The following is a 16,409-nucleotide window of genomic DNA, read 5'->3' on the forward strand; positions in this document are numbered from 1 at the left end:
CAGCGCAGTTAGAGAGACCCCCTAATCTGTCACCGTCAGGTACCCCGGGGGGATGAGTCGTGATAAATACAGGAGGGGATTTGAGAGGACACTTAAGAGGGCTTCTTCATGACTTATATATGAGTGTAGGGAGAGCGGTGCTGTTAATAACAAACCTCAGGCCACAAACAGCTTTGTGCTTCTGTTCATATGTATTTTAAAGAGATATTTCTCCGCTTTGTTTGAGACCACTCCCTTTTTCCAAACCATAAGAAGGTTCTGCAATGATCTCGTAGCCTTTTTTTGTCCTATAAATAAAGTGGAAATTGCCACCATGTTTATAACTATTAAAACAAAACAAAAGGTCAAAGTAATATTTATGAGAGACAAACGTGTATAGGACGTTATTAAGAATTACCTCTCACATTCACATCCAGCGCGCCGACATGTCCGACAGCCCGCCCCAGTGTGCAGACATGTCCGACAGCCCGCCCCAGTGTGCAGACATGTCCCACAGCCTGCCCCAGCGTGCAGACATGTCCCACAGCCTGCCCCAGCGTGCAGACATGTCCCGCAGCCCGCTCCAGCGTGCAGACATTTGTGCGACAGCCTGATCCAACACACAGACATGTCCGACAGCCCGCCCCAGTGTGCAGACATGTCCCGCAGCCTGCCCCAGCGTGCAGACATGTCCCGCAGCCTGCACCAGCACGGACATGTGCGACAGCCCGCTCCAGCGTGGACATGTCTGACAGCCCGCTCCAGCGTGCAGACATGTGCGACAGCCTGATCCAACGCACAGACATGTGCGACAGCCCGCTCCAGCATGCAGACATGTCCCATAGCCTGCACCAGCACGGACATGTGCGACAGCCCACTCCAGCGTGGACATGTCTGACAGCCCGCTCCAGTGCGCAGACATGTCCAACAGTCCTCTCCAGCGCGTGGACATATCCGACAACCCGCTTCAGAGTGGAAATGTGCGATAGCTCACTACAGGGTGCGGACATGTCCAACAGTCTGTGCCAGCGCGGACATGTCTGACAGCCCGCTCCGGTGCGGCAGGCAGGCAGGTAAGCGAGCCATCACCAAATGGTGGATCCGGACCAAAACCTCGTTTCTTCTTCAGCTTCTCCTCAAAGCACCAAAGTGTCTGAAACAGCCAAATTTACAGAGGTGGAAAGTGGTTTAATCAGACTTTGGATATATTATTTAGAAACACCGCTCGCGCTGAGCTCTCATTATCGTTAAGTTGGCGTCGAGCAGGATCACACCATCAGCACAACCAAGGCCCATTACACAGGCGCAGCCTCAGACAGGATCACAGCAACAGCACAACCACGATCCAAACACAGCTCATATACATGCAGACCGAACTGCTTCATACCTATGAAGTGTACAAAAATAACACAGCCATTGTTTGCAGAAATGTATAATGCCAGCATTTTCTTCTGGCAACTGCGTGGGCTGGTAAAAGACAGAAAAAACTACAAAGTATTCTCTGTTGTAGGAGATCAAAACAGATTCATGCTGAAAGTGTTTTCATGTCTTCTTGAGGATATCTGACAGCCGAGCAGCTGAGAAACCTCATTAGAAAACCACTGATGTGGTTACTGTAGGAGAGGGAGAGATGAAGTGACCCATTGATTTGACTCTAAACCGTAACGCTTCACTGATATTGTGAAGTCCATTAGTGTCCACTTCATTGGACGGACGAGCATTGCGTGTCTTCATTGGTTACAGCTTTTCTGTTCCTCGCCTCTGCCTGTAATTAAAACTGTGTTCGGCAGTCACTTCTCCGGCTGTGTGCTGTTTTGAGTTTTGGGTCTGTCGGAGGAGGACTTTCTCCTTTCATTATTACCAGAAGTGGACGAGGCACGGATTAATTACGGCACATTTACAGATTCAGCAAAGTGCGTTTTTCGTTGCCAATCCTCTGAGTGACACTGCTGAATGAAACACAGTATAAGCACTCGCAGCATTTAGAAAAATTAATCAGTGGTTCTCTTAACCTTTTAAAACCTGGTTGGAAATCTGTATTCTCGTGCTGTGTTCAGACACCTCTTACATTCCTGTGTGAACTGCAAGAAATGTCCCTCAGATTACAAGAATTAGTATGAGGTGATGAAGAAAATAAGGGTAAGAGTTATTTGAAAATTATTAAAAACTAGGGAAAAATATCCAGAAAAATAGCTTTTTTTTGTCCCTCAATTGCAAGAAATTAGCAAAAAATGACAGAGAAAATAACCTGAAAATTTGCTTGAAAACGGGAAAGAATTATTATAAATTAATAAAAAACTAGGCAAAAATGTCTAGAAAAATATTTTAATAATCGTTCTAATTATATATTAAAAATTCTGTTACAGAAAGAAATTAAGCATATATTTATTTTAAGTTGGTTTTTTTTTGTCATTTTCTTGTGTTATAAAATATAAACTTTTATATATCTACCAGATTGTTCCAATTTTGGGGACATTTCTTGTTGGGTTGCTCATTGCTAAAGAACCAAACAAACAAGTAAAAATTAAACAAATTTTTTTTTTTTAAAAAAAAAAAGGAAAAGTAAATAATTTGAAAAACAAACAAGCAAGAAAATGACCAGAAAACTGCTTACATTTTTTTTAGATAATTCTCTAAAATAATTTCATTACAATCATTAGAAATGACCTGTTCTCATTTTTCCCTAGATATATGAATAAAAATTCTATATCTACTAATTTATTGCAATTTTTGGGACATTTCCTGCTAAGGTGCTCATCTCCTTTTCTCCCATGTCTTTGAAAATAATCAAACCACTTTGCTCAGGGTCCAGAGGTTTAAATACTTGTGAAATGTGTATGAATGCATTAAAGTGATGTCATTCCCGGTCTCAAATGCTTCAAATCTGAGTCTTTGAGTGTGCAGACACCAGACCTACTTAATTGCAGCAGCGGGTCTGTAACTCTAGTTTATTCAGTTGCAATTTTTTTTCCATTTAGGCCTTGCAAAAAGTAAGATTTGGGGCATTTCTGTGGTAATAGTGGAGAAGCAGAGGCAGATAAACACAGGTTTAAATGACGTTCAGTGTATAAACGTTATCATTAGTGGTATATTGATGCATTGTCCAGCAGGAGACCCTGGGATCGCACGGGTATTACAGAGAATATCTGCTTTATTTCTGCCTCTTCACATATCATTTACAACAAAGAGTGAACAGTGGCAGGACGTGTGTTGTGCCTGTGCATGTCTGTGTCTTTGTCCTGCCGTCTCCTCGGAGGCTCCTGGTGGGGGGATTTCTAGCTGTCAGCTAAAAATGCTGATGTTGGTGTTTCTGTGAAACCAGACTGTAGACATTTCCATACGCTTTACAAAAGCTCAGATCCCAGACAAAAGCATCATCTGCTGGTGGGACCTTATGAATATGTAAGAATAAAATCTGCAAATATTTAATGATCTATTCAGATCTTGATCTCTTACTTGAGTCCCATATTGTTTATAAGTTAAATATTTGCCCTCCTAGTTTTCTTAAATTGTACAACATTTCCTGCGTTTGTGTTTTTTTCCGGATTTTCTTTCCGTCAAAGATTTATTCTTAATATTGCAGTATTTTCACATTTCCTCTTACAGGAAGAAACTTCCAAAAAGTTCATTTTGTCAGCTTACCATTTGTGATGCATAAAACCATATATAATGTAGTGAAGATGAGATCCATAAAAAATGAAACAGAAGACTTCATAGTGACCTTAAAAGGTCAACGCACTGCGGGCAGATGAAAATATCAATGGCCAAAATGTCCGGTGGGGAATATTCCAAATAAATAAGTAAATACGTTTTGTACCAGCATAATAAATAGCCTAATATTGTGTGGGCTACATGATATGTTGCCAAGAAATAAATCACAAAAAATGCACAAATATAAATCAATTTAAAAAACTATACAAAAAATATTTTTGTAGGTATATGGATGAGGAAAGGCTGTGTGTGTTTACACTAGATGTAAATAAATTTAGGAATTTGCTGACATATATATACAGTATGTGTTAAAAAAGTGAGAAAGGGGTAGAGATATATAAGTTTGACTTCTACCTACTGCTTTTCGGACACTGCTTTTGTTTTGTTTGTTTGTTTATATTATGTTTTATTTTTTCTTCAAAATAAAATCAATGATGCATTCATTCATTCATTCATTCAAGATAACTTAAATATTAATTATGCAGACCAGTTTTTTCTATTTACTTAAAATTTTAATTTTTTAAAAATAGTATTTTTTGGGGTTCTGTGTGACTGCAGGGTTCCTGTACTGGTTGTGTTTTCTCACTTTGTAGCATTTTTTTTCTAAAGTGTTGTCGAATATATGTTTTTTTCCATTTTTCTCAGGGTTTGTCTCTTGTCTTGTGCACAGTGAAGTTTTATCATCAGCGCTGCTAATATGAAAAAGTTAAGCAGTTTCGCAGTTAAAGCGTGAGCGCTGTAATGTGGATTTTTTTGCTTCAAATGATTTTGTTATTTGACTCAGTAACGCAGTTTTTATCTCATTTTATGTGAACGAATATTGATTTTCTCCACATATTGATATTCTTTATAAGCTCTCAATGACACTTCTCACACAGCGAGGGTTTAATATGAAGATTTGTCATAATAGATTTTCTACCTGCTTTTCTCCTTTAATGTATCTGTGGAGTCCGTGCTGCTTCTCTGCTGTCGAGTTTGCAATAAAATGCCGAAGCGAGAGGTTGAATTCCATAAAACCAGAAGCCATTTTCATGTAGACCCTCAGAGGCTCATTAAACAGTAACTGACCCAGATAATCAAGAGGCAGTTTAGCCTGCTCGCTTTACAAAGCTCAATATTCTCAGTGTCAGCTTTTATCAGAAATACACGTGTGGATGATTAGTAACAAGTCACCTGGGAAGTTTTCAATTCATGTTACTGTTTCAGTTTTAGAGCTGAAACCTTTTGGGAATGTTTGGCGCAAAAATGTGTTTTTCACTCAATCATTTTGGCTGTGTTCATGCATATGGCATACATTTTGTCTAGATTTTGTATTTTTGTTAAATCAGTGAATTTGCAGCTCAGCTCCTACAATAAGTCTAAAATACACTGTGGAAACTAAATAGTTACATTCAGACTGTTAAGGTCAAAAAATGCTCCATTGAAACCCATTCAAACTGACATTTTTGATCCCACAGCCATCAGAGCAGAAAAACATGACTTTGTCATTTTGACTATTTTCCACCTGATGAGGTCATTTTGACCATATTTGGCTTTTGGAGGAAATACATGCTATTTCCACTAGGTGACCTGTCAGAATAGTGCCACATAGTGGCATTATGACAAAAACCTGGCATTTAAAGCTTTAACGTTCTGAAAATTAATGAGTATTTCATAGCTATGATTAGGATTTATGTTGTCAAAAACATGGGCCATTAGGTTGTTTGTAAAATTTTAGGATGTTTCTAGAATTATAGGTTGTTTCTCAGACTGTATGGCGTTTTTTAGGATTTTGGACATTTCAAGGATTTTATAAAGTTTCTAAGATTTTAGGATTTTCTAAGGATTTTTGGACATTTTGAGGATTTTGGCACATTTCTAGAGTTTAAGGATATCTCTAGGATTTTGTGAAACATTTCTAGGATTTTAGGTAAATTCTAGGATTTAGATGGGTTGAAGTTTTGTACGTACATGCTCACTTGATTTTCAAAAAATAAAGGTTTTTGTGATATTGGCAGGAATCATCATGTTGGTCGAATATTTCACTTTAAAGCCAATATCAGCTGATACTGACATTTTGATGATATTATCGCACATCACTAATTTGAATACGTAAGAAAACTACCAGGAAGCTGCAGAATTATATAAATACCTTTAAAAAGAAGGACTTTAGCAGAAGTTAGGTTGTTTTGATTGACCTTTGCAACTTTTTTTATGATCAGAGAGGTGAACGCGACTTTGCATTGCTCCAGTCGCTTTCACGAAGATGGCCGGTAACATATGTTGGTGCTGCAGCCACCTGCTGTGTGGCCAAACTGTGACAGCCGTGTGATGGTGGAGTTTGTCCTTCAGCGGATGAAACAACCTGCAGCTTTGTTGGATTCGGTTATCTGGATAAGTGTTTCTTAAACATAAGGGAAAGGTGCTGGTGTCTCTGCAGGTTAAGGTGTTAATGTAAAAAGAGTTTCTCTCATTAAAAAGCTGTTTTAGGGAGCTGGAAACATTATTTGTAATTATCTGTTCTGTGGGCAGAGAAAGCATCAGAGAATTGTGTCGTGATAAAAAGCTGACCCGGGGCATCGTGGAGGTTTTTCACGGCTCAGAATATCTCACAGAAGAGCTATCGGGGAAAAAGCTTATCCATCCTGCTTTTATCTGCTGCAGCCGCACAAGAGCTCTCGCAGCAGAATCAGTCCGGCAGGACGGAGATAGGAACGGGACGTTTTGGCTTACTGTGCAGTTTGTTCATGCATAATCACGTCTTAGTTTGAATTTTCGATGAATTCCTGCTTAGTAAGTTATGGATGCAAACAAAAACTTCCCGTCATCACAATACAACAGAATAATCTCCCATATTGAAAACCATTGAGACGAAACAAATACAGCTCAGCTTTCTTTGCTTGGAGGAAACTTTTGCAAAATGAACGGAGGCCAGACGCCCGTCACAGCAGCCCCATACGTGTTTCTAGGATTTTAAGGATGTTTCTGGGATTTTAGGATACTTCTAGGGTTTTTGGATTTTAGGACATTTCTGGGATTTTGATACATTTATAGTAATATATGACATTTACATGATTACACGATATTTCCTGGGTTTTAGGACGTTTTTAGGATTTTTGTAATATTTTAGGACATTCTCGGATTCTTTTACATTTCTACAATTTTAAGACGTCTTGGATTTGGGGATATTTCTTGGATTTTAGCACATTTCTAACATTTTAGAATATTTCTTAGATTTTAGGACATTCCTTTGATTTTAGGACATTTCTAGGATTTTAGGATGTTTCTAATATTTTATGACATATTTTGGATATTGGAAACTTTGTTGATTTTATAACATTTTTCCGATTTTAGGACATTAGGTTCTTAGCTAGGACCTCTGTCGGGGGGTGTGGGGGATCCTCCACTGGCACTTTTTTTGATAAACAAGCTCTATTTTGATTTTATGCTCTCTGACACCTTACAGATACTAAAAGGACAAAAAATCACTGTTTGAATCACTTTATTTTTATTGTGAATTAGAAAATGGTTGGGGGGCCACCTGGCACCCTATTGGGTACCTGATTTTGCCCATGGGCCATAATTTGAGTATCACCGCCGCACAGCGATGAATTAAAAATGCCCGAAAGAGTTTGATAAATGATGATGTGTTTGACAGTCAGCACTTGGCTCTGTTATCTGCTCGTATCCACGATGATTGCAGTCAGATTCAAACAGAGAGCAGGGCGACGCCTCCATCAGGCCGTCTGCTCGGCCCAAAGGCTCGGCTCCCCTGACAGACGTTAGCGTGGAGACCCCTGCCCTCCTGCTACTGAGTTACATCTGCCTCGCTCACTGAGCCAGGCCTGCACCAACACAGTGCAGTGAATGCTAATACTCTGGCCTGGAGTGGACCCCGCCACCTGCAGCCTCTTTCTGTGGCAGCGAGGAAAGCAAAGGCAGAGCGGGCTCCAGCGTGTAAGAAGCCAGCATTACCTCATGCTCAAAGAAAAGCCTCCGGTGTATTTCAGCGTGATTCCCAGGGAACAATTACAAGACATGGACGCACTCCAGCATCATTAGAATGAGAATGGAGGCAGGCGGAGGCTGAGCTCACTCTGGCTGGCCTTCCTCGGACGTGATTGATTGGGCTTTAGCATGGCCGTCCTGAGAGGAAGGCTGGGACACTGGGACCGGCTCCTCTTAACTAATGGCACAATAACTCTCAAGGACATAAAGGTTCATCTGAGAGCGGAGCCCAAATCTTCCCGAGCCACTGAATAGTGTTTTCTGTAGGGCTGATGGGAGATGTAACTGCAGACTTTATCACAATAAATGTTTCATTTCGGCTGATAAATATTGACAATTTTAAAGGCCTGTTTTGGTTAATAACCAGGAAATAAGGTTTTATTTCACCACTTCTCACACTATTTAAACCTGGCGTTAAATACAAATATAAATGGCCACCAAGATGCATTTCGACCTGATCACTCAAACCACGTGCCGAGGTGGTCTGGGACACATTTGACCACATGTGTTTTGTAATATAAATGCTAAAATTTACCAAATATTCTTACTTCAAGCACTCCCCTATGCCAAACCAACCCACTGCCAGGAAATATGTCAATGTTTTGAATGCATTGTACGTTTCTGCAAACCGCAGATATGCACGTTAAGAGACTTCAAGTTTCAGCAATGCTCTGGTTAACGTGTGGTTAGATTTAGGCACATAAAACACTTGGTTATGGTTACAAAAAGCTCATGGTTTGGTTTAAAATTCATGCATTTCATGTCACTATACCCGCTGGAAAAAACAGTGATGGGTGGCTAAAAAACAACAGCATTCATGTCACTTTTATCTGGCAGGAAACGCTGTGATGCCTCTAAAAAAGATCATTTTTATGGCGCTATCCAGGCAAGAAAGTGCAGTGATGTCTTGTTAAGAGAACAAAAAAAAGCTTTTTGTTGCACTAACCAGGTAGGAAATGCAGTGATATCTCAGTAAAAAAAACCCAGTGATGAGTCGCTAAAAAAAAAGAACAGCATTCGTGTCAATGACCCGCCAGGGAATACAGTGATATCTCGTTAAAAAAGATCGCACACTTTTTTTGCACAATTAAGTTTAGCGGGAACAAAAAAAAAGCTTATCACAACATAATCTCCACTGGAAAAACACAGCAATAGTCCGCTAAAAAACACCCTATAAAATAACTGCTTTTGTGTCACTAAACCATCAGGAAAACACAGCGTTGTCTTGCTTAAAATAAAATAAAAAAACACTTTTTGTTGTTTATTGGTCTCAAACAGTGCACTGCAGCTCGGCAGGCGTCTCTCCTCAATGTCCGACCATCTTAACAAAGTCATATAATTAGTCACTTTAGAAATGTAGCTACATATGAATCAGGAAAAATCGTGGATTCAGAAACGTACAAAGTCAACAGTTTCCTCCGGCAGCTGCCCAAACATTACAGCACAAGAGATAAATCAAACAACAACGGGCGACTAAGCGGCGCCCCTGAAAAACTCTCGTATCATCAACAAAGCAAATGGCTCGGTCATGAAGTGCTGTTCACGGGTTTATGAAAAACTATGATACATTTTAGTGTGCAGCTTCAGTGTGAGCCCTCATACATCATCTGAGGAGGAGCGACTCACACACACACACACACACACACACACACACACACACACACACACACACACACACACACACACACACACACACTGTGTTACAAGGTTAGTGTGTGTGTCTCTGTCCTGCTGACCGCAGGAGAAACAGGTCTGAACTTACAAAAGTGCAGTCTTCATGATAACTGCAGTACAATTGCATCTTCACAATAAGTACTACCCTGTTTTTGTGAAACATACTGAATGTTGATAATATGATGAATGAGGTTTGAATGATGAGACTTTGAAGGCCGTAACGTTATTGTGAAGTGATGTCAAAGCTTCGGTGGTTTCCGTGAAACTGTGACCCACAGTCTCTCCGCTGACGACAAAATGTTTCTAAAGAGTTCATTCAAGTTCAAGGAGAGCAAATTTGCTGAGTCACTGCTTGTATTGATTAGAAATGTCGTCCGTGAAGCATCTTTTTCGCCCACAGTGACAAATAGTGATCACATCTTTGCTTTAACTGCATGCTAATCACAACTCATTTACAGAATATGGAGTACAGCTTTTTTCAGGCGCAACCTCACACGAACCCGCATCACATAGTTTCTGTCCAAGTCCGACCCGGCAGTGATTTTGGGCCTGAGCCCAATTAAAAAGCTACATTTTTATTTTATTTTATTTTTAGGGGTGAGTGATATCTCTCTCTCTCTCTCTCTCTCTCTCTATATATATATATATATATATATATATACATATATATATATATTTTTTTATCTTACTGTATTTAATCTTATTTATACAGTTAATCTCATTGAGACACGCACTCTCATTATCAAGAGAAACCTGTTAACATATAATATATAAAACAATGAGATATAAAACTTCTCTCTATATATCCTCTTTTTGTTTCCCCTCCAGTCCAATTCAGCTCTTGTCATCTGTGTACATGAACTGCCAGTTTCCTGCGTCTCTTTTTGTACCGTTTTTGGTGTAAATGACCCTTAACTAAGGGTCTGTCAGTTTTAAATCTAATTTTGAGTCTCAACATATTTCTCAGTTACAAAGGATTGATGTCAACACTGCACACGCATTATTTATGACATTATATAGACTTTTAGGTCTGCATTAAAAATATATATATTTTTTTTAATTATTAGATTTCATAGATATCAAAATAAAATAGGGCAGTGTTTGTATAATTGTATGTTTAAAATTATGTTAGAAAAATACAGTATATACATTTTTTTAGCACTTTCTTGAGGTCATTTCTTTTTTTTTATTTTTGGCATCACTAAAAAAAATTTGCGAAATATTTTTTTTCTCAAATCGCCAAAAAAATCACCCAAAAAAGAAAAACACCAAATGTTTTTTTCTGTAAAAATCACCAAAAATGTATACATAAGAAGAATATTGCCAAAATATGTCCTGTAAAAATCTGCAAAAATGTTTAAGAAAAAAGTTGCCTAAATATTTTCTTTAAAAATCACAAAAAAAATTGTTTAAAAAAAATCACTAAAAATATAAATAAAAAAAGAATCACCAAATGTGTATCTCTAAAATCATTCAAAAAATTTACAGAAACAACAAAATCATCCATTTTTTTCTTTAGAAACTGCAAAAATTATATCATAAAAAATAAATATATACATTTTCTTTAACACTTTAACACAGGTCATTAAAAAAATGTTTTTATTACTTTACCTTTTTTTGCTTATTTTCTGGTAATTTTCTGGTGAACTTTTAATAATTTCTTGCTATTTTTTGGTGGGGGGGCATTTCTAGTTATATTACTCGTCATTATTTTCATCAAAATTTAGTCAAATTTGCTTTGGTATGAAAAAGGATAACTAAGACTGGTCTGAATTATACTGAAGTGTGAGCAGATTGTTTCTTTTTTCACACTTTTTAATTAATTCTTTTTTGTAAATATTTTTCCTCACCAGATCACGTGTCAGTGATTTCAATCAAAATATTGTGTTTGCACGTCTGCGCGGTCTCACGCTGTAAACATATGGTCTTCCTGGCACTAGTTTGTGACCCACTAACTCGATCTTCAGACAGTGTTTCCATCACAATAGTCCTGGAGGAGGAACACAGCGGAGCCTCAGCTGCTGCTTCAGTAAACAGCTGGTCATTAGTGTTCACTTAAATAACAGGTACAGTAGCATTAAAAAGCCTCCAGGGAGCCACCAGACCCCATCATCTGCAGTTACCACGGCAACGTAATCGCACAAGATGATGGTCACATGATCTTTATACCGCATCATGTCCTCGTGACGTTTAATGTAACCTTAGGGGTTTGTGATGGAGATGTGCTGCTGTGATTAGGCTCGCGCGATTTCACTGGGATATACAGAATCGTGTACTTATACCATCATGTACCATCTTATACTTACGGTCAGCTTTTCAGATGAATAAATACACAATAGAAACCCACGAAATGTTAAGAAAAGTAAGTCAAAAATTCAAGAAAATTACCTGAAATAAGTAAAAAAAAAAAAAAAGAGAAAAGAAAAAAAGAAAATTAAAAAACAACAACAAGGCAACCAGGACTTGGAATTAGTCCATTTTAATTTGATTTAATTTGATTTATTTTTTTGAATATTATTTTGTAATTGTAATAAGATTTTCTTTTCTTTTTTCACTGAAACATGGGAATATTGCCTTGAGTTCTTCAAAATACATAGGAAGAAAACAAAGAGCAACGACCCAAAAATTTGCAAAAAGTACAAGAAAATTACCTGAAATAAGGTTTTTTTTAAAGACAAGAAACAAAACAAAATAGAGGAATACAAACTAATTAAAAGCTCTGATGGTGCGTGCTGTGCACCACATACAATGAGTTTAATAGAAAGAGGAGTGCCTGTATTCATGATTTCTAAATGCTCTGGTATACTGTGATACTGTGAGGAGCATGCAGAGATAGTTTTTGTCGAGTGTGTAGGATCACGCTTTAACAGGTAACTCGAGGCAGCTTTACCTTTTCTGCTGATTGTGCTTCACTGTGAGGACAAACCGTCCCCTCTTCACCTCCAGCTTATCTGTCCACCCCGTCTGTCCATCTGCTCTCACTGCAGCCGTTACCTTCGTGTGTGCCAGGTCTGCCGCTCAGCCTTCTTTGTGATGGGATTGTTACTGTTCGTGTAAATTGTCTTAAATTAAGTGTACTGTGTAAGGTTTGTCCATTTACTGCTTAATTTTTTATTTTTATTTTTGTCCTGTAAGTATAAGAGGATGTCAGGGTGGTTCGTTGTGGGGTGGGTGGATATTTGTTTTGTTGTATACATGTTATCTATTAAAAATCAATGAAATATAAAAATAAGAAAAAAAAATATTTAAAATCACACAAAAAATTTAACGAAAACAAAAAGTGCCCATATATATATATATATATATATATATATATATATATATATATATATATATATATTTAGAAATCGCAAAAAAAATAATAAAAAGAAAAATCACAAAGAAAAAAAAATTAAGAAAAAATATTGTCTTTAAAAATCACCAAAAATTGTTTTAGAAAAAAACAATCACAAATATAAGAAGAAAAACCACTAAATGTTTTTCTCTAAAATCACCCAAAAAAATTTACAGAAAAAAATCTGCAAAATCTTTTCCTTTAAAATTGCCAACATGTTTTCTTTTATAAAAAATCAACGAAATTTGTATTAGAAAAAAAATCACCAAAAAATATAAATAAAAAAACACCAAAAAAGATTCCCTTTAGAAGTTGCAAAAATAATGTCTTTAAAAATCACAAAAACAATGTTTAAGGAAAAAAAAAACAAATTTTAAATACAAAAACAATCACTAAATGTTTTTCGTTTAAATGTCGCAAAAAAAAAACCCACTGATTACAGCCTTTGCCACATCTGCTGCTGCCAGTTCACAAGCCAACAAGCTCTTTTCTGTAACACTCAGAACTATAAAACCTCATAATGTGATTTTATTTTAGTATTTGACGACTGTGTCATTAAATCTACTCTGGGTTTGGAGAGTATATTTGGGAACCGCTGGATGCCTTTCTCAGTTCTTTTTTCTATGCACAAAACAGACCTAAAGCCTGAGAAAAATCCTCACTGTACGAGTCTGGACAGTTATGGATGTGAGCTGTGATTTGATTGGTCGGCGGAGGCGTATCACGAGGTGGTGGTTGTAGTTTTCTCGCCCTCGCTCGCAGAGCTCTGCTTCCTCTCATGCTGAGTCGCTGCGGTGTAATCGGTGTCCGGTGGCTGGCTGATTGAGTTGCTTTAATGAAAAGCTTTTTTCACTGAGCTGTCATCTGTCAGCCAGCGTCAGACGGCGCTCAGTAAACACAGGCTGACAGCAGAGGAGGCTCACACAGGGCGCAAACACAGAAATAAAACTCACAACACACAAGGCTTTGCAAATAGCTATTTCTAGGCCTGGAAAAGTTTTGGAAAACTAAATATATCCTCAAAGTTTAGCAAAAGTCAAGGAATTTTGTTTCACAATCCTGTATAATAACAAATGATGTATACAAGGTAAGGCTGTAATGTGATAAATTGTCATTTTTGGTGATTTTTTTAATGGGGGAAAAAAGAAAATCTTTAAAATAACCCAAAATGTATAAAGAAAAGAAATGACCAATATTGCCAAAAAAATGTTGAAGAACAAAAAAATGACAAAATATTTAAAATATTTAATAAAAAGTTTTTCTTTAAGAATCACCAAAAATTTGAACAACAAAAAAATGGTCATTTTTTGCTTTAAAAATCACATGCCTTCAAAGGCATGTTCTCTTAAAAGTTGCCAAAAATGTTTAATGAAAAAAACAATCTCCAATATTTTTTTCTTTTAAAATTGCCAAAAAAATAAAGAAAAGAAATACCATTTTTTTAATCTACAAAAAAAAAAAAAGAAATCACCAAAATATTTAATTAAAAATTGTGTCTTTTAAAATCTCCCATTTTTTTAAGAATCACCAGAAAACTTAAACTACAAAGAAATGGTCTTTTTTTCTTTAAAAATCACATACCTTCAAAGGCATGTTCTCTTTCATAACTGATGATAAATTAAATAAAAAAATGCAGCCGTTTGCAGTTGTACGCTCCTCCCTTAAAGCCAAAATAAATAAATTCCTTAAAATGATTTGTCATGCCTCTCCCTTTTTGCACCACCTTGTGCCCCCTCATAAATAACAATCAATCCCTAAGTTATAATTATTTTTTAGGTCTAATCTGTTTCTGACTTTATTTTCAGTTTAATAATATATTTTAAAAAAAACAAAAAACGCTGATATATAGTAATGATAAAGAGCTGATAAGGAGTATTGATGGTCATTTCTGAGAATGTTGGCCTTAAAGTCATGAGAAAATCATGGAAAAGTCCTGGAAATGTTTGGGTAAAACTGCGTATGAAGTTCCTGTCGGACACACAGATTCTCTCGTGTTTCGTGGTGTGTTTTAACCTCTGTGTCTGTGTTTTTTTGGGGTTTTTTTGCAGAATGGCACTGACTACAGCCTCCTGGTGCGTCAGAACTCTGAACTGCTGCGAGCCCTGGACGAGCTGGAGAAGACCTGCACCACGCTGAGGGAGGAGAACGGCCTGCTGGTGAGACTAAAAATAATATCAGACAGTTTGTAGTCTTGACTGAAAGCTTCCTCGAAAGTAGGGCAGGCTCACAGAATGAACATTTTCAATGTGCATTGTTTCAGTGAGACGCTTCCTCTTGCTCTGTTTCTGTTCATTCAGCGTATAAATAGATAACCGGAGAGTTTGGCCTTTTCCTCGTATCTTCCACTGGTAACAAAAGCTGATGACACACATCCAGTGCTGCCGATTCTCTCTTCAGAGCTTTAATAAGCCTCCCTGAAAGCTGTTTTCGCGTCCGTCTTGTTTGCCGTGTTTGCGTCGGTCTGCAGGCGTCGCCTGATGATGATATTTGTTTCTCCCGTGTGCAGCGGAAAAGCAGCGCCCCAGAGACGGAGGAGAAGGTCAGGCGGCTGAGGAGGAAGAACACAGAGCTGGCTGTTCTCGCCAAGAGGCTGGAAGAGAGAGCTCGGAAGCTGCAGGAGGCCAACCTCAGAGTGGTAACCAGCACACAAAATATAACATAATATAATATATCATAATATGATATAATACATAACAGCTCTGACACAGTGGCTCTTAACTGGTGCAGCCTCCGGCTCCAGATCAGTCACTGGTTCAAGGTCTGCACGTAGGAGAAATGACCACATACACTGTTTCATTTCTGTAAATAACACGTAAGCTAAAGAATGATACAGAACATGTTTCAAGAATAAAATGCAATTATTTAAAGCCATTTCGAGGATATGAGGACATTTGGGGCTTAGACTCTGTAAGAAAAGAAAATTGCCAAAACTTTTTAAAGAAAACATGCCTTCCAAACTGGCAGGTGCGCTGGTTATACATTTTGGCAATTTTTATTTTTTCTTTCAAAATTGAAGTTGTTTTTTTTCCTTGAAGATTTTTTTTGTTGTTTTTTAAAACCTCTTGGCATTTTTTTTGTTTTTTTTTTTGTTTGTTTGTTTTCTTTTTGCCGATGATTTTCTTTTTTCTCCCCAAAAAAAGTGCTTTTTTGATTATTATTATTTAAAATTATTTGTTTCAACAGCTCACGGATGTGCCCGCTGATTTGGCAGGCATGCTTTCTTTTTTCATTTAAATTTTTTGCATATGTGTTTTTCTTTTAAGATTTTTGATGATTTTTTTGTTTAAATGGCAAATTTTTTTTTCTTAAAAACTTTTTGGCACTGATTTTTTTTTTCTTTAAAAACTTAAGCTTTTTTGTTTTCCTTTCCAAATGGCAACTTTCTTTTTCATGTTTACAGATTTTTTTTTTATCTTTTAATATGGTTTTTTTTTTTTAAAAAAAAACCATGTCTTCCAAACCCACAGGCCTGCCAAAAAATCACCCTAAAAATTCATCACAGCCAGAAACTGTAAAAACAGAAATTATCTTTAGAATTTCATTTCATTTCATTTCACATTTCTGACAGTCATTGAACACATCATTTGGGACAATCACGTCATGCATTTTCCCGAATCTCTCAGGAAAGCTCAAGGAAAGATATCCTCAGCTTTGGGGAGGATAAAAAAATAGCCACCCCTCTCCTCTGATAAATTAAGAACAATAACTTAGGCCTATTCTTATT

At 37.3% G+C, this 16,409-nt stretch overlaps 1 protein-coding gene across 2 annotated transcripts in view; it reads left to right on the plus strand.

Moving 5' to 3' along the window:
• The window catches only part of tspoap1 (TSPO associated protein 1), a 104,856-nt gene that overhangs the window by 19,005 nt on the left and 69,442 nt on the right, over window positions 1–16,409 (plus strand). For both annotated transcript variants that reach the window (XM_088088952.1, XM_088088953.1), the window contains exons 3-4: window positions 14,734–14,841; window positions 15,192–15,320. In XM_088088952.1, the coding sequence (XP_087945078.1) occupies window positions 14,734–14,841; window positions 15,192–15,320 (237 nt within the window). The remainder of the gene's footprint in view (window positions 1–14,733; window positions 14,842–15,191; window positions 15,321–16,409) is intronic.

This window comes from Plectropomus leopardus, chromosome 15, assembly GCF_026936395.1.
Source record: "Plectropomus leopardus strain MGB_pleo_1.0 chromosome 15, ASM2693639v1, whole genome shotgun sequence".
Taxonomy (NCBI): domain Eukaryota; kingdom Metazoa; phylum Chordata; class Actinopteri; order Perciformes; family Serranidae; genus Plectropomus; species Plectropomus leopardus.